General features: G+C 32.4%; 1 protein-coding gene and 1 non-coding gene across 2 annotated transcripts in view; both read right to left on the bottom strand.

Moving 5' to 3' along the window:
* Positions 1–19,418, bottom strand: part of LOC106667111 (arrestin domain-containing protein 17-like) — a 64,687-nt gene that overhangs the window by 24,448 nt on the left and 20,821 nt on the right. The window contains exons 3-6 of the mRNA XM_014394820.2: positions 10,589–10,707; positions 9,804–9,906; positions 9,233–9,417; positions 5,897–6,105 (exon numbers count right to left, since the gene is read on the bottom strand). Of these exons, the coding sequence (XP_014250306.1) occupies positions 5,897–6,105; positions 9,233–9,417; positions 9,804–9,906; positions 10,589–10,697 (606 nt within the window). The 5' untranslated portion in view covers positions 10,698–10,707. The remainder of the gene's footprint in view (positions 1–5,896; positions 6,106–9,232; positions 9,418–9,803; positions 9,907–10,588; positions 10,708–19,418) is intronic.
* Positions 15,059–15,131, bottom strand: Trnai-aau. Its single transcript has one exon. It is a non-coding gene; the product is annotated as a tRNA-Ile (tRNA).

The following is a 19,418-nucleotide window of genomic DNA, read 5'->3' as shown; positions in this document are numbered from 1 at the left end:
GAAAGATATTAAAACACTTTTCTCATTAAAACCTATAAAACGATGGCCAACCACATTCTACACAGATCAAAAAAATGTCAATTACAACCTTAAGATTACATTTAAAAAATTGATTCTTTTTCTAACTAAATTTTTGCGTCTACTGCTAGGCTAATAAATATTGTTAATTTCTTAATTATGATACGTAACTATTGTCACTTTTGATTCATTTGCGGTTGAAAGCACGACTAAACGATATTAATGTCCACGCCATTTAATAACTTTTTTAGACAGATAGAATAACGATATTGTGATGGGTTAAACAAAATCAAAGTAATTTAAAAACTTGTGTATTCAAAATACTCAAAATATAGATAAAACTCTTACTAAAAATAAATTAAAAAACAAGAATACAAGTTCAAAAATGCGAAACGTAAGCCAAATCTCACCATAACAATGAAACACAGCTATTTAACAACTTCTCAGTAGAATTAAAAATAAAACGTGTATTGAGCACATAATAAATAAATGTGTGGTGATTAGTGACCGTTAATTGATAATTATTTAGAAATCGTGAGATGCGGTCTGGTGTGATGTAGGTTTCAGAAAAACATTTTCTTTATCGTGCCAACGTTTCGATCTTTATTGAGATCATCTTTAGGACCTGGGATTTACAAACATTATTTACATTTAACAAATACATTTAGGATGTGGAAAAGTGAATTTATACAATGCAAAATATATTTTTTTTTATATTCAATCAAAGTATTTCTACTCACTCAAAATGTTTGTCTTCTGTGTAATGCCATTCTTGCGGGTCGTGTTGAGAGTGCCAGTGAGATTTTGCTGTTTTATGTTTATATACGTTGGATTTCGAAGGAGTGGGGAAGGAAGTCGGTATATACCGACTTATGCTATACCGAACACAGAAGAAAAACACTTTGAGTGATTAGAAATACTTAGATTGAATATGAAAAATATATTTTGCATTGTATAAATTCACTTTTCCACATCCTAAATGTATTTGTTAAATGTAAACAATGTTTGTAAATCCCAGGCCCTGAAGATGATCTCAATAAAGATCGAAACGTTGGCACGATAAAGAAAATGTTTTTCTGAAAGCTACATCACACCAGACCGCATCTCACGATTTCTGAATAATAATAAATAAATTATTGATGTTCTCATTGTTTTGTTTGAGGCGAGATAATAGAAGAATATTTCTGTTCTGCAAAAATTTTATTAGAGGAAAATCACTATAATGTTGTTCTGGTTTTGATTAACAAAAATATATATTTAAAAAACAATGGGATTTACATAAATGTAAATGTAAATGTGTAACATGTAAATCCGAGGCCCTGAAGATGATCTAAATAAAGATCGAAACATTGGCACAATAAAGAAAATGTTTAACTAAACCTACATCACACAAGACCGCATCTCACGATATCGAAATAATCATTAATTAGCGGTCACTAAATACTACACACAAACATCACCAATGTGTAGTTTAACGACCGGTGGTTCATAAGAAATTGAAATAGGCGAGGACCGGTCAGATTAAATATATTTCAGAAAAACACCTTTTTCACTTAATTTCCGACGTTTCTATCTTTATTCGGGTCATCTTCTAGGCCTGATTAAATCACAAACAGATAGTGATTGGGAAATTTGTTTAAAACATTATACAAGAAAAATGTAACTGATTATATTTATTAGGTTTCGTAGTCCGCTTTACCAAATAATTTTTTTTTAATTAATCTTTAATTAAGGTTTTGGTTGAGATAAAAAAAGTCAGTGTCACAAGCGGGATTCGAACCCACGACCTCAAGGTGGGAAGTTAGTGTCCGAGCGAATCGAAGTCAGTTCAAGTGGTAGAGCAGCGACGTATTTAGCCAAAGGTCGTGGGTTCGAATCCCGCTTGTGACACTGCATTTTTTTAACCAAAACCTTAATTAAATGTTAATTAATTGGTAAGTGATTATGGTAATATAAAGATGAATTTTAGGTTTAATAATAGTATTAAAAGTATGCACTTACAACACATAACACTACAGGATTAACACTGCACTTTATGTATGATTACGTTGACTAAACAAAAATTCATCTTTATATTAACGTTTACATCTACATCATTAACATTTTTTCTATAACTTTTTAAACAAATTTCTCAACGAACACGTTTGTCATTTAATCAGGCCTTGAAGATGGCCCGAATAAATGTCGAAACATGGTCACTTAAATTAAATATGTGTTTTTCGAAAATACATCTAATCTCACTACTCCCTACTACTTCAACCACTTGATTGATATCAACTATCTTCTAAATATTTTTATTTATTTAATTATTTTGTCCAGAGTAATGTTAACTCCACGACAATATAAGTTAATTAAAGACCAACTAAAAGTTACTTTTAATTTAATATAGAAGCGAGTAAAACTGGTTTACGAATATCATAAAAAGCGCGGTTTAAATCCGTTTAACAGGAATTTTTCACTAATTCCAAAAAGTGAAATGATAAAAGGAGTAACGGTATTTCCACTTTACGCAATTAACATATCACTTTGATCAAGTCAGACCGTATGGCGACGTAGCTGTGCGGGAGTGTAAACAGCATTAACCCCGTTTGTTGTCATTTTTTTCACTCAAGGGGAAAACATGTTACACGCTTAGGGGGAAATGGTCACAACATAATTATGACACAACCGTTGACACATCCAGTTTATTTACAAACTGTACCTAAAAATTACTCTTTAAAACATGAGTGTGGACTTGTGCGTGCCGGGTGTATGGGCTTCAGTGAGTCTGAATTTGTAAAGAAACATAAGTAGTTAAATTATTTTTAATTTTTTTTCAATTGCTATACTTATGTATGAAAGTAGGAATAAATATCAATAAAAATATGAGAAAACGTGAAAATTTTAAAAATAAAGATGTTTTCAAGGCACTGTATTAAGTCTTTCTTTTTCAAAACTTAAATTTAATAGTGTATTTTGGTCATCCAATTGCAGCAAACATATACATAAGTAAAAATATGTATGTGTATGTATATATAGGTCAAAATTTGTTCCGTAGTTACTTAATTAAAATTAAATTTGTTAGAGAACGATACCTAATTCTTAAAGAAATTAATTTATTAACGTTTGCTAATAGGAGAACCATGTTAGATATGTAGTTTTTATTTAAATTAATAACTAGCAACATTGATACCGCCAGCTTTTATAATCTATTAATATAAATGAAGATCTTATAAAGCTTGGCTTCAACTAATTATATAACACACCTTGTAATAGATTGATGATGGAAAGAAAGAAATTAGATTTCGATTGGGTTCATGAAATTTTGTCAAAGCTAAAAAAATAAATAGAAAACAATAATAAATATAAATTATTCGAAGATTGTGAGATGCGGTCTGATGTGACGTAGGTTTTAGAAAAACATTTTCTTTATTGTGCTAACGTTTCGATCTTTATTAAAATCATCTTCAGGGCTCAAAGTGTTTGTTTTCTTCATAATTGTGTCATACTTTTGTGTTGAGAGTAGTTAGTAGCAGTTTTGTGACTCTCAAAACACAGACACAAAAGAATGACACACTTATACAGAAATCAAACACTTTGAGCCCTGAAGATGATCTCAATAAAGATCGAAACGTTGGCAGGATAAAGAAAATGTTTTTTCTAAAGCCTACGTTACACCAAACCGCATCTCACGATCTCAGAATAATCACTGACTATCGGTCACTAAGCACTACACAAAAATAAATATAAAAACATTGTGATGTGTTCAAAATGTTCTAAATTCTATAAATTAAAGAGTAAATTATTACAATTAAATAAGGTTTTTAGTTGAGAAACCTTTTAAAAGGAGGGAAAATTCAAAAGGTGGGGTTGAGATGGGGAGTTGATGTCCGAGTGGATCGAGGTCACGATAGCTCAAGTGGTAGAGCAGCGGCGTATCTACACTAAGATCGTGGGTTCGAATCCCGCTCGTGCCATTGAATTTTTTTATCTCAACTAAAAACCTTAATTAATTGTAATATATTAATTGGTCAAGCGGACCACAAAATTAGTGAATTTAAGTAGTAAATTATATACATTTTATAATAATTGTGTACTCGGTTTATTATTTGAATGACGACCAAAATCACAAAAAAAATATAATAAAAGTAGTTTCCTTCTAAACCAAAATTTATTAAAATAATGTTTTATTTTGTAATCTTTTTAACAATGATTTTTCCCACGTACAAAGATTGTCCTTTTGTTTATAAGAAAAAAGTGTTTAATTTTCTTTCAAGCAAATAGTATCAGGTTTATGGGATTTTTTTAAACAAAATGTATTTCCTAAAACCTAATTCCGTTTAACTCTGCAAGGCAAGATGGAGACACCGTCAAATGCAGAGAAGATTAAACTTTGCTCCAAGGTCATCCACCTCCAAGTTTGTCCGTCTCTGCCGGTAGCCCAAACCTTCGGTGTTCGTATCTACTGCCGGCGTCCTGAAAGAATTATTGCAGGGCGATGACCTAAGTTAATAAATAGATAAGCCATTGAAAGACAACGCCAAGGAGCCCAATATTTTTCCATGCAAAAATTTTTAACAGGGAGAGGGTCGGTGTCACGGGCATAGTCCAGCCTAGCGGTGAGCATCAATTATAAAAACAACGATGGTGACCATCCATTGATCTTCAGAACCTCACCATCGATGGTGGTACGATCATCAACTCTATAGTCTACACATCATTGGTTTTTTTGAGAACTCATTGCTCAAACCACAAATTATTTTCATATGGATACGTTACTTTTATGTGCCACTTTAGAAACATAAGCTAATTTTTCAACTTCCCCAGTTCTGAACCTTTATTAGCAACTTAATTAATAAAAATTATGTTTATTTTTTAATAACATTTATTAGGAATTATTTTTGCTTTTTGTTTCATTTATAGTTATATATCTCCCTTTTAAATAAAAGATGTCTATTGTTAAAGAATTTTGTGCCTGTGAATTTTATTCAAAATATCTCCCTGTTTTTCTTCGATTACTTAGGAAAACATCCAAATCCACCCAAGCCCAATTCCCGTCCCTTGCTTAAAACAAGGTAAAGATTTAACATGTACATAACTAAAATCAATTATATTCTTAATTTATTAGAATTAATGTATCCAAATGTTACAACGAAACACTACCACATCTTCTCCGGAACGCAATTTAAAAAACGTAGCTTTAAAGCCAATTTATCCTCTAAGCGATTTCTGGTTTTCGAAATAATCTGTCAAGCTTTGGAAAATAATCGTTCAGAGGGAACAGATGTGCCACTAAGGCAACAAATTGAACAACTCTTGACAGCTTCTGATAGGTCACTTTCAAATGAGAAGAATATTGGCCATTCCCTATTCACAAAACTGGAAAGGAAACGAAGGTCAACAAACATCGAACATCATGCTCATCCCAAGTCCCAAGCCTAGAAGAGGCTTTTGACACGGCTGGGCCGACCTCAATAGAATGGGATGCTGAGCGAGGTCGGAGCCACAATCGTAAATACTTCAACGGTCACATTTTTCTGGCTAGGCTTGTCTCACCCTTGTCCAATGTCCATTGGCTAAATAAATTGTTACTGATATTCAAATAAAAGGGAAATTATTTAGGTAGAACGGCTGGCGTTCCCCAATGTGGGAACCCTGACAAAATAATTCATTGGTTAATTGATTTAATTAATTGTAACCATTCAAGTTGCTCGTTCGACTAATTTGTAAACTTGAGCCTATCATTGAATAAAAAAGCATCGGTCTCAACTAAGTCACTCTGACACGTTTAATTCGCCAAGTTGAAGGCCCTTTGAGAGTCGAATGTCCCTTCAAGTAATAGACTTGTAGAATTTACCGACAGGACTTTCCACGATGGGAAAGCGATTTTTCCAATTACCTCCGCTTTCGCCTCTGTGTTTATATCGGCGACGTTAGTGACGCTGAAGTAGACCCGCCTCGTATCCTTTATCTTCCATCGCTGCAGGGTCGATTCGCAGTAGTATCGGACGTAGCCGAAACGGCCGTTGAACGATGCCGGCAGCCCGGTCGGCAGTGTGAACTGAAAGGGGAACACGTGCGATCCCTCCCACAGTTGCTCTCTGTAACCTAAAATATTAAGGGAATAAGTGCTCGGTTTGTATCCTCTTTAGAGAGAACAAACACAATAGAATTGGACTTGAATCGTAAAAAAACTAGACATGCAGGTTAAACGAAACAGGAGAAATATAAAACAAGAAGTTTCCAACTCACACTAAATTGAGTGACTTTTAAATACATGCATTACATTGTTAAATTTCTCTGTGATCAGTCTGAGGTGTGATAAACTTGTAGTTTTTTCGTTTTCAATCATTTGGTCTTCTTATCAATGGTATTTCAATCTTTTGAACACATTTCGGCTTTCACATTTTCAGTCGTGAGACGTAATGTATCCAAAATTAACATTTTTTAATGTTTTTTATTCCTACGAATATAGCAGTATGATTATTTACAAAGCATAGTACAGGCATGGATCACAATCCTTCTCCGGGAAATCGTTGTTAAGAGAAAAAAGTAACAATGAATGAATAATAATAAAGAGATAAGAATTAAAGCGAGGTTATAACATTATTCGCTATATGCTAGCACACACTCCAAAAAGGTTAACAACACACTCCATTACCTTGTGTTCCGGAGACCAACAGAATAGAACCAAGGTCCTGTTCCATTATTCCATGCACCACTATTCTGGCAGAGATTTTTGCCTGCTTTAATCACTCTAATTTGTGCAAAGTAAACGTGTCGGTCTACCTCGACACACAGTGAAGAGCACCACGGTAGGATATAGCCGGCGACAGAAGACCAACACGCTGCGGTGTTATCCGACGGCGATATGGTCTCCGCCGCCACCGACAGGACATCCCGCGTCATGCCAGTGTCACAAACGGTGTACCGACAACGCGGGTCGCAGAACCAACTACGAGCTTTTTAAACGCAACAACTTTAATATACGCTATTGGAGCTGGAATTACCGCGGCTGCTGGCACCAGACTTGCCCTCCAATAGATTTTTGTTAAAGGATTTAGAGTGTACTCATTCCGATTACGAGGCCTCATATCGAGTCCCGTATCGTTATTTTTGTCACTGCCTCCCCGTTCCGGGAGTGGGTAATTTGCGTGCCTGCTGCCTTCCTTGGATGTGGTAGCCGTTTCTCAGGCTCCCTCTCCGGAATCGAACAAAAATACTTATAACAGAGAACAAACAGAGGGGAAAAGTCTTAATCGTCAACCAAAAAAATCTGATATAATCAAATCATATAATATATAAAGGAAAATGGAGTGAATGGATTGGAGGGGTCAAAAATTGAATTCCACAATTAGGTCCAATATTTCCAGGCGTGGCGGACGTACTGCGTGAGCGCCCGTGCATCTGAGCCTAACAGATTTACCAGAGTGTTTCTAGACAGGATAAAAGATCCCAAATGCGAAACCTCATCTCGCCCAATATTGTACATTCAGCCATAAAATGCAGTGTCGTTTCCACAGATTGTGAATTGCAAAGGGCTCATAAACCCTCCTTGCCCCTCAACCAAAGTGCAGAGTTCAAGTTAAGGGCCTAGCAATGGGCTTTTAATAGTCATCTTAAGTTTGATAGACTAAGGGAATTAAGGTTCTATCTCTTTCTCTGTGGATTAAGTAAGGTGTGGGGTTGTGACAAGTTTTTAAATAAGGAAAAGTTAAGCTCGGAGTAAGCAATCGTCCCGATGCCGTTCCTTGAATCTAGATAGCAGACCTGGAAAAAAGAGCTGGCCAATCAGCAAGGTTTTCGTACGTGGGATAGGTTACTTCAAATCTTTGAAAGAGCGTAAGCCATTGGGCATACCAGGCGGTCTTATTCCTGATGACTTCGATCGCAGATATGCCAATTTGATTTAAGGGGAATTCAAAATTCAATTAGCAATTAATTAATTACCTTAGACCTAAGAAATATAACTAATATAGCTTGATTAATTAATTACAATTTTTATTTAAACCGATATCTTTTCATACAGGGTGACACAAGAACAATTAGAACGGCTGCGCCTCCCAAAAGAATAGCTAAACTCCAAAAATATTTATTTTCGTTTGAACAACATTGAAAATATGAAATCCCCTCCCCATTATTTGAATTGAAATATCTCCTGAAACTCAGTACATTTATGTACAGTCATTAGATATATATTTTAAACAATCTAGTTCTTAAAAACGTACCAAAATTTGGAAGATCTCTTCACTGCGTCATTAAAACAATATTTAGACCGCTTATTTTAGATCCTTGGAAAAACTATAGGGTGACCATTGAAACCTTTTTTCTATAAGACCTCGTTTAAGAGATAAGTGGGTGTCGCATTTATAATCTGCATCAAGGCTATATTTTATTACATAAATAATCTGGATTTAAAGGTTGTACATATTTATTTTTAAAAATATTAATTTTGTAGCTTGTTCGTTTGCGGGCATATTGGACTGTAAACCTTGTTGTATTGGTCTGAAGGGCGCGTTTCATCTTCCCGCCATCTTCAGTAGTGGGCCCTAGATGCCGACAGGCGGGGATGATGAGAAGCAGGTGGCGTGGGTAGCAACGCAAAAACCAGCAACCGCCATCAGCAAAATCATTTTGGTGAACGGAAACATAAAAACGACTGCAGAGAAATTGGATATGGACACATACATTTAACCTTTATGGAGTAAAGAAAATGGAAAATAAAGTAACACAGACTAATTGAAAAATTGTGAGATTCTGAAATTCATCAAACCAACCAAAACAAGAATAAGCAAACCAAATTGATCGAAAATTATAAAAACATAGGATTTATCCGTCGCTTTCTTTATTTTATTTAGAAATAGATTTTCACAACTTACGTACTTTATATCAAAGAAATAATTGCATAAATAATTAATTGGTTGGTTTATTTAATTAATTATAACTATTTAAGTAGGCAAAGCGTTTCGAACTAATTTGTAAGGCTGTTTTCTCACACGAGTAGATCACACAGAGAAATCTGAAATTAAATTCAATGTATTGAATCTTTGATTATTCTACGTAATTTAATAATTTCTCTCTCTCTCTCTCATTCTCTCTCTCTCTCTCTCTCTCTCTCTCTCTCTCTCTTTCTCTCTCTCACTCTCTCTCTCCCACACACATACACACACGCACACGCACACACACACACACACACATTTATCACATGTTTATCTGTCTATTCGTTTTAACTCACTACTATACTTGTGCCCATACAGGTACTCGTTGTGGAAGAAATATCTTTCCTGAGAACAAAGTTTAGATTTGGCAATTTGTTTGGAGGCTTTCTTTGTTTTGTGCGGCGTGGATGGTATTTCTTTGCTCCCTTGAACCCAACCCTGAGCTGCTTCAATTTTCCCTTGTTCATTCGATACTGGTGTACTGAAAACAATTAATACTGTAAATAAGTATTATTTGTATTTTTTAATGTATATTGAAACGATATGGCTAAATTTTACTAGATAAAACAATTAAAGGTATGAAAGTTGAAATACTTTCATTTCAATAAATATTATTTATAATAAAAGATGCTTTATGAATCAACTATTGACAATAATTCATATAATAAATAAGCACACATGAGCATTTCAGTGAGGTTAAATAATTCAAACATTTAGTCAGGTTCAAACATTTAACTGCTGCGGTTCATTTTGAGTGAATATTTATACAGCAAGTAAATAAATGTTTTTCTATCCATATTAGTATTTGTTTTCATATTCATTCGTTATTAAAAATCCCTCACGGGAAAAATTTACAAACGTATTTACATTTTGTTAGTTACATTTTTGCGTGGTTTCTTTGGTCCTTTGCTGTCTACCAGTTCGTCCGGAACACTCACACAAGCCTCACCGATGAACTTTACAGTCACGGCTGAAAAGATATAAATGAAATGAAATAACGAGCATTTTAACTATATGCAAAAAGAAATGTCAGGGTTATTCCTACATCAAAGGTAATAACATTTTTTAATTAAGTACAATATTTTTAATATTTCTTTAAACTGAAATAGATATCATCTGAACGGAAATCAACATTAAGACTAGAAAAAATTAATTGATACTTTGCAGATGTTGGTGATCCCAATAACATATTTCTTATAATTATTGTCCATTAGCTAAATTTGAGAAATATTGCAAGTAGTTAACCATTTTAACATTTTAATTATTTCACTTAAAACATTATCTAAATGTACAAAATATATTTTATCAACTAAATCTCGGCTGAATAGATACCTTACTTGTAACATACATTTCCCATAAAAGAAATCGTAAACACGCTGAGATTTTCGTATTTTACGATAATATTTGGTTTTACATAAATCAATAAGGTTCAGAAGTACAAAATAAACAATTTTATTTTTTAAACTGAAAAAAATGTTTCATTACGTTATCGAGATTTTCTTCTTAATACTTGAATATGGCGCAAAACATGCAGAAACGTCGTTACAAAATAAAAAAAAATACCTACACAATTTTAACATCTTTTGGTGCATTTTTTGTACAAGCGCCTCGAAGGAATTTTATAATGAATTAATTATACTTATTTTACTAACCCTGAACGGCGAGACTGCTCTCCAAATTGACAATTACATTCCCTTTCACGTCATCACCTGAGAAGTAAACACGATCTGGCTCCTCCAGGATCAATTCCAGTTTGTACATTGTCCATTAACTGAAAAGGCCAAACAGATAATCCATTAAATGGACAATAGTATAACAGAAGGGTCGATAATTATTTTCAATGGTGTTTGCCTGCGCCTGTCAACCCTGTGCTATCGTTTCGAATTAAAAGATATTATCCAGTTAAAAGCGTTTTCATAATATCCAGATGATAGTATCTTATGTCCAACTTTTTTCATTTATTTTTTTTAACAATGAAAAATTAAAAATTTAATTGTAACATTGAAGAATACTAATATGTAATGAAGCGCCTGTATATTTTTTCATGGGCGTAGAAATAAATAAGTTTCAACATAAACTTACTTATTAAAACTTACATAATAAGATTAAATCAAACATAAGAAATAAATCGATATAGTCAATTTCATGTTTCATGTCATGATGGCTTTTGCTATCAGCCAACCTTATTTTATATTAATTATTTACTTTATGGAAATTTGTTATTATTTATTTGACTTGTTTTTAGGGTAGTTTTTGTAAGAGGTTTATAGAAATTTGATGGAGGGTGGGCCTTTCACGTGGTGCCCAACCGGCTGTGGCCACTAACCTGTTTACCCTATAATTAATGGAAAAATCTCTACTGATGAATAATCCTGACGAAAAGTTATGACGTACATATATAAGACATTCTGTTTATAAAACGATATCAATCGCAGGTTTGATAGAAGGTCTAAGTTTCATGAATTTACTTCCCTTTAATTCAAGAGTAAGTATTTTAGAAATTTGTTTTAAAGCATGGTTGTGTATATGCTTGTCTGCATAGGCAAATTGATTGGTATATGCATGGATATGTTAATAAGCAGCCAAAGCCCGCGTCTGCGTCCGGCATGAAGAAAGATTTAAACTTATATAAATTAGTATTCAGTAATCAGTAATATTAATAAACTAAAAAAAGGTAGTAAAAAAGAACAGAGAAAGTTAATGAAGGATCATATTATGAAGAGGAAGTAAGTAGATGGTTGGTTTTATCAGAGAATTTTTTTTCAACAATAAGCTAATTTAAAGAAATACATAAAATTTACAACTAAGGTCTTGACAGATTGGAATGAAAAATGAAAAAGTAAATCTAATGATATTTTGTTTGTTCATGATGAGAGTTCATTAGATCGCTTTTCGATTGGTCATGCTGCATTATGAAAAACGTGGTAATAAAACCTCATGTTTACGGATTATGAATTTATAAAGGTTTTATGCCATTTAAAGTTGCTGTGCATAGCATGGTTTTTGGACTTTGAGTCTTGCATTCAACAAGTCGATATACGCTTTGGTTTTTGACTATAACTTGAATACATTTGTAAAAAATACTCTGCTTTGATTTTTGTTTAACATGATTTGAATTAATTAAAAAGATACGATGTATGTTTTGCCACTTATAACCTTCGTAAACGCTTTTTCGTTCAATGGTTAATTAGATATTTGTAAGTTAAACTTTTATGGTTTAATCCAAGGCAAAATGCATTTTTCTACATTAAAATTGATTAAATCTATTATATTTAGTAGTCTGATTGGCAAAATTTCTTCTTTCAATTAATTAACATTTTTATGTAAGGTTTTGGTTGAAACGAAAAAGTTAGTGTCACGAGATCCCCCTGGCAGTAACTTTTTCATTTCGACCAAAATCTTACGTAAAAATATTAAAATTAATCTTCGTCTACACTGATTTTTTAAGGAAAAACAAACAAGATCGAAAGGAAAACATTAGAAAATGTGATGTAAACAAACCAGTTAATATAAAATGACGCGAGAAACATTGGTAATGAGATTTTATTCTTAAACATTCTATTCATTTTCAAAAAACAAGTTCAAGGTTTGAAGTAATGCACGTTATTATTCAATTTTTATAATACAAACTACAAAGTGAAAAATAAAATAAACTTTATATATAATAACTTTATTTAAAAAAATGAGTGATTACTTTTGAGGTTTTGTACCATCCTGTATATATTTATAAATAGCAGAAATGATAAGGCGACTTTCTTGGTTCATGGCCTGACTAGTCGGGGTGATGGTATTGATAAAGTGCTTTGAAACCTAGACCGCGTAATATTTATTTATTTTTAAACGGAATTTATTTATATATTGGTGGTGAAGGTTTTAAGAAAAAGGATGACAACATTAGAGAAAATTTAACATATTCGAATAAACAAACTCTGTACTTAAAAACTAAACAAAAAACATTGAGAACGTGAGTTTATTTTTGAAATTTCTATTATTCGGAGATCGTGAGATACAGTCTGGTGTGACGTAGGTTTTAGAAAAACATTTTCTTTATCGTGCTAACGTTTCGATCTTTGTTGAGATTACCTTCAGGGCCAGGGATTTATAAACCTTTTTTGAATTTTACAAATACATGTAGGATGTGGAAAATACATATATTTGTAAAATTCAAACAATATTTATAAATCCCAGGCACTGAAGATGATCTCAATAAAGATCGATGGCACGAAAAAGAAAATGTTTTTCTAAAACTTACGTCACACCAGACCGCATCTCACGATCTCCGAATAATCATTGACTAACGGTCACTAAACACCACACATTTGAAATTTTATTCACTTTCAAAAAACAAGGTCAAGGATTGAAATAAATTATGCACGCGATAAGAAGTCCTCTTGCTTTAAAGCGAATAATAAAATTAACTGCAAAAAAGGTCGTAGAAAACATTTCGAATCAAGTGCTTATTAAGCTGTGCGTCTTTGTGTACATAGTTATTATAGAATAACAGCGCAATATCAAATGGACATTGATCCAATAGAATTTCCTTTTGATCTTAAACTTTAGAATCTGCTAAGAATTATATTACATTCTTGAATAGCTTTAAGTGTTGTTTTGTTCTAGATTTCAACAAATAAAGCTATATAACCTACGATAAAATTCAACACCAGCGTGTTAATTATCAATTTATCGATGGAAATTATAAATAAATATCATATTGCAAAAGAAAGCAGTTTGATAACTCTTTAATCGCATATAATTTTACTTTCACGATTCGAGCTAAAATAGTCAATAGTACAAATCGAATCTAATCAAGATAAGATAATTGAATGAAACCTGTTCTGAGGAAACCCGTTTTCGTTGTATCCAACCTTAAGAGAGAAATCCATTTTAGCTTGAAATAATGTCAGAAAATATTTTCCTTATTGAAAATCTTTTGCCGCCTATTCACGAATGAAAATAAATTCGCTCGATAGGTACACTTTTTCTGGGACGATTATTAGAAATTATTGCATTCACGTTGTCGTGTTTCGAAATGTTGTCACGCGAAATAACCTTAGAACATTCAACGACCTTTCGCCTTCTAAGGGTGTGCTAACCTTAAAGCATGCTTAGGTACAGTTGCAAATACAGACTAAACGAACGAAACGATGAAATTCTACCAACAATTGTTTACATTTTTATTTCTAATATTTTCTATTAAAAAATTGTAAACATTTCAAGTCACATCGACTTAAAATGATACGATAATAAGGAATTTAACTCTAAACAAAAAACATAAATATTACGTTAAATATTTGTTTGTTTTTTTATTTTTTCCATGATCTTCAGAGTGCCGGTGTTTTTGAAAAAAAGCCCATTTGTAAGTATGTCGGGTTTGGATGACCTATACCTTACAGTGAAGAGCGCCTTGTAAATGCCTAAACCGTTGCGGCCACCGAAGCCCCCTGTTAAATGTATTGATAATGTGTTTCGTGCTTTTAAATTGTTAATTTACACGTCATCGAAAATATTGAAAACTACTAGAAATCGATATGAATATATTATTGTTTATTTTATTTAGCAATAAGTAGTATATTCTTTAAGTTGATGGCTACCATTTTTCAAACAAAAATGTATTTGTTATTTTTTCCCATTACAATACAACTTGTTGTGCAAGGAATTAAAATAATAACAAAAGTAATTCTAAAAACGTTGTAAATTAAGTTTTCTTGCGTATCCTTGCCATGAACTTACAACTCGCCATCCCTTGCGTTTTTGTGAGACTATGGGATGTCAACTTGTTCTACTTCTACCTTTATGTAAAAAACTACTCTCCAAATTGAATAACTTCTATTAACTTCTACTCCAAGAAGAATTGATGAGGAACGATTTTATAGCGCCAGATTGGGCTGCAATAGGAGAAATTATAAATTGATCAAAAATGTTTTTTCTATAGAAAATTTATTCTTTCACCTTGGGATACACCTTTCTCCAAAACGATTTAATCATATTGAAACAATTCTTTTTTAATTTTATAAATCAACAATAGGCAAAGAATCGTAGAGAACTGGGTTTTTACAAAACCCTCGCTCCTGGTTATAAATAACTCAATTAATTAAGGTTTTTAGTTGAGATAAAAAAGTCAGTGTCACGAGCGGGATTCGAACCCACGACCTTCCGCTAATTACGCCGCTGCTCTACCACTTGAGCTATCGTGACTTCGATCCACTCGAACACCAACTTCCCATCTCAACCCCACCTTTTGAATTTTCCTCCTTTTTGCCATTTTTCAAATATCGTGTAATCTATTTGATTCTCGGCGACAAATGAAATGGCCACGGAAAGCTTTAGTGAAGATATACTTCATTTGAACTTATTCAATTCACTAGTTTTCGTGGTCCGTGACACTGACTTTTTTATATCAACTAAAAACCTTAATTAATAGCAAGATATTAATTGGTCATGCGGACCACGGAATTTAATGGGTATAAATAACTTTTTTTATTTAAAAAAGAATTATTAAACTTTTGTAAACTTAGGTGTTGTCATCTAAGTTTACTATACAAAATAAAATAAAAGATATTGGTTGTAATAGACCACATAGGTTTTAAGAAAATGGCACTAAAAAATGGCTACTGCAGTTCTTTGATCGTTGAACAGAAAGTACACTTTGAAAAGTATTTGAAAAATAAATGCGTATCAAAATTCAAATCCAAGAGTAGAAGTGAAGTTAAACCAAATAATAGGGATAAACCCCTAGCTGTTCGACCAAAAAAATAATCGCTACCCTTTACTAATGTGGATGTGGATTGGTGTTAGTGAAGAATTAATGAACTTTTTAATCACAATTTTCAATAAAATTGCTGAAATCCTTGGTGGCGAATCATCGCCATTTAGTATATGTGCCAAATATTTGATTAAATGAATGAAAGAATCTATTATAAATATCTATATAAATCTATCCCGTATCTAACTCTATCTATTTACGAAATCCCCCCAATAAATTGGTTCAGTAACATTTAATATTAATCAATATATAATTTATCACTTTTCGGCCTATGTTCTTGGTGTTTATTCATTATTTTTGCATGATTGAAGGAACCATTTACTTCTCAACTTAATACCTTACATATAACAATACTAATTTTAACACTATAACAAGTATAGTAGTACTATATTGTATTATCAGCTTTTGTTACCAATTTATTGATTTATACAAGCTCAAATCTGTGCTCACATGTACAAACATAAACGCGCGAGGATCGACCATTTCTGAGTTATGCCTTCCGGAAGATGCGTGAGAGGGTATGCTTTTTGTAACAAGATGACCCTCCCCGATTATTTAAAAAAACTATCAACTTTAACAAAAAATTGTCTTATACAAACCCCAATTAATTTTGGCTAAGGATCGCGTGGTGGTAACATATTTAATACAAGTTTGGATTAAACCAAGAAAAAATAAAACCAAAAAGATTGGGTGTAAAATAAAAAATCAGTGGCTCTCCTTAAAAGGTCGTTACTTAAGAAGTATAAATAAGCAGATGATCAGGGACGAAGAAGCTTCTCACCTAGCAGAGGTCTATGTAATATCTTCCTAAAACAAATGTTTTAAAAATATAAAGCTCTATTGACAAAGCTCATCACCTTGTTCACACCCCACAATACACAATGCCCCACAATTTAAATTTAATTAAACAAACCTAAGATCATCCTGTAAAAATTAGTGAAAAGAAATACAAAATTTCTTAGCCATTAAGGAAGAATAAAAGAATCCAAACATAAACCCTTTTGATTGGTTTTATAACCTTGCAGTCTCAACAAAATATCACCCACTTTAAATTTAATCAAAAGAAATTAAACTTAACACCATTGGAAAATATAAACAATCGTACAAAACTCAAAATAAACCAAGAGTACAACCAAATTGTTGTTCAACCTGTAATCCTTTTTCCAGGTTAGATATGAAAACACCATTAAAAACAATAACTACAATAGAAGTAAGTTTCAAACATACGGCAAATATATCATACTACAAACGTGAAAATGCAGGACAAAGAAAGGCAATCAGCACAAACAACAACCAACACATATCACTCATAATAAACTTTCTAAATAACGTCAAACAAACGACATAACAAAGTGGAAGGGAAAAAGTCAGAATCAACTTCAACACAATATACCCACCGATAGCTGTACTTAACTGTGCCCCTTTTTCGCCTGATTTTTACAAAATCTACAAACATAAAGGAAAGAAGTAGGATGCTCATACAAAACAATTTTTTTTTACAATTAACTGAAAATGTCATTTAATTATTACTTGTGTCGGATTTCATAGCCATGTTTTATTGTTTTACATTCCATTTCTAATATTATGGTTTTACAATATCAGTGTATTATGCATTAACATTGTTTAATAGGGAAACCTTTATTTTATTTTAAAAAAATATTTATATATANATCGGACGAGAGAAATGTGTTTAATTTATGTGATAGGCCTTGAATAAATGGCATGAAAATGTACTCTGGTTTGTTTGTATTTGATAGACTTAAGGTAGTATTATTAGTAATAGTGGATGGTGTTAGTGTTGAGTAGTAGTTGTGCGACGTTGTTGTTGGCACGATAAAGAAAATGTTTTTCTGAAACCTACATCACACCGACCGCATCTCACGATTTCTGAATAATTATCGATTAACGGTCACTATTCACCAAACAAAATAAATTTAATTATACCGTATTCCTTAGATTATTATAGCTTGTATACAGTGACTCACAGATTCGTTCACAGCTGAATGCCAATTGGGTTATATCATTATTTACTTTACAAAACAATTGTAGGACATCAAATAAACGTAGTTTTTTAATCATTTTATTTATCTTAACACAAAAAAACACCCAAAAAATTAAATTGTTCCTTTATCATGATTATTAAAATAATATAAAAGAAATTGCCGTGTGCGAACGATAATATGATTGTGTCATAGAAAGTCCTTTAATATTTTGTATGTCCTCCTTTGGCTTTCAAAACTGCATCGGTCCTTCTGGGCAAACTCTCACGAGATTTCTGTACTGTTCTGGATCAATTAGGTCCCATTCAACTTGTGTTTTTTCCCAAAGTTGATCCAAGTTTGAAGCGTCTCCTGCAGCATCGGCTAAAGATTTTTTAGTTTTCCCCACAACCACTTTGGGTGATTAATCTAATTGGATTAAGGTTAGGTGACTGCGGAGGCCATTCCATGACATTATATATTTTTGAAATTGCACGATAAGGAAGTTCTTCTTGTAGAGATTTTATTATTTGATCTTTCAAAAATGTTGAAAATGGCTTCATACTGTAATTAAACGGGATAGATCATAACCATTAAGGAAAGGAAATATTTTCGATATGTAAGAAAAATGACTAAATTGATGATAACTGATAACAAATTTGAGACGAATTGTTGAATGGTTTTTGCGAAATTTGCAATGAAGTAACCTGAGTCCCAAAACTGTTCACCTGAAGACTCGTAATAAACTGGCTCAATTCAAAGGTATAAACATAAATAAAGATTATTAGGGTGAATGTTTGTTTACCAACAGTTCAACGAACTCAATCGTATTGCTGTTGTCTGGATTAAAAAATACTGGATTTGCAAATTAGAGATAATAAAAAATTGTTTACTGACGTGAACAAATCTGTGAGTCACTGTATAATGGAAAATACGTATCAACAAAACTGTCACTATAAATTGTAAAAAATAGTAACAAATTTATTTAGTTTAATTAGTAAAATAGAATAATATTTATTCAATGTTAAATGCAGTTTACCTTTCTGTTTGACTGCAATTAAAGTTAAGTAAGTAAATAATTTATTACAAGTTTCGTCAAAACAAATATTAATAGTTATAAATCTATTCGTACTTGACGTCTTGTTTATTTTCAGTACTTTCTTATAATGCAAATACAGATACAAAATGCGAACGTGGGCGTGAGTGTATAACATGTAGAAGGTCAGGTTCATCAGAGAATGTCACGCAATTGCCATAAAGTTTATGAAAGTTAAGTAATAAAATTATATTCCTCTTCGGAATCAATTGGTAATACGTCGTGTACATCGTTCGACCCACCGTGGTAATAATAACCTTGCTTCGCCCAATATTATTTAACTTAAACGGTTCGTTTTTCAAAATAAATAAAACACTTGCAAAGTACCAAGTAACAAAATTATTTAGCACAGTCTGTCAAAATTAATTTTTAAAAAATTAAATGTATTTTATATATTAATTGTTATCATTTCCGGATGTTAGGCCAAATTGGTTACTTAAAAAAAAACAAAGGCATGCAATACATCAAAATACACTTGAACAAATTCAACGTCAAGATTGTTACACTAATTTTTGAAAAATGGATAGAATGTGTTTTTACATGGCGTGTTTTTAAAGTACTATATATAAGTGGGAAGTTCATGGGCCGACAAACAGCTGAGGTCATCGCCGGCCCTCTGCGTGTTTTCCTTCTTTTTCTTTCGC

This window comes from Cimex lectularius, unplaced genomic scaffold (genome assembly GCF_000648675.2).
Source record: "Cimex lectularius strain Harlan isolate CLEC.00 unplaced genomic scaffold, Clec_2.1 scaffold113, whole genome shotgun sequence".
Taxonomy (NCBI): Eukaryota; Metazoa; Arthropoda; class Insecta; order Hemiptera; family Cimicidae; genus Cimex; species Cimex lectularius.
The sequence above is the reverse complement of the archived record's forward strand: the minus strand, read 5'-3'. Positions and strand labels throughout refer to the sequence as shown.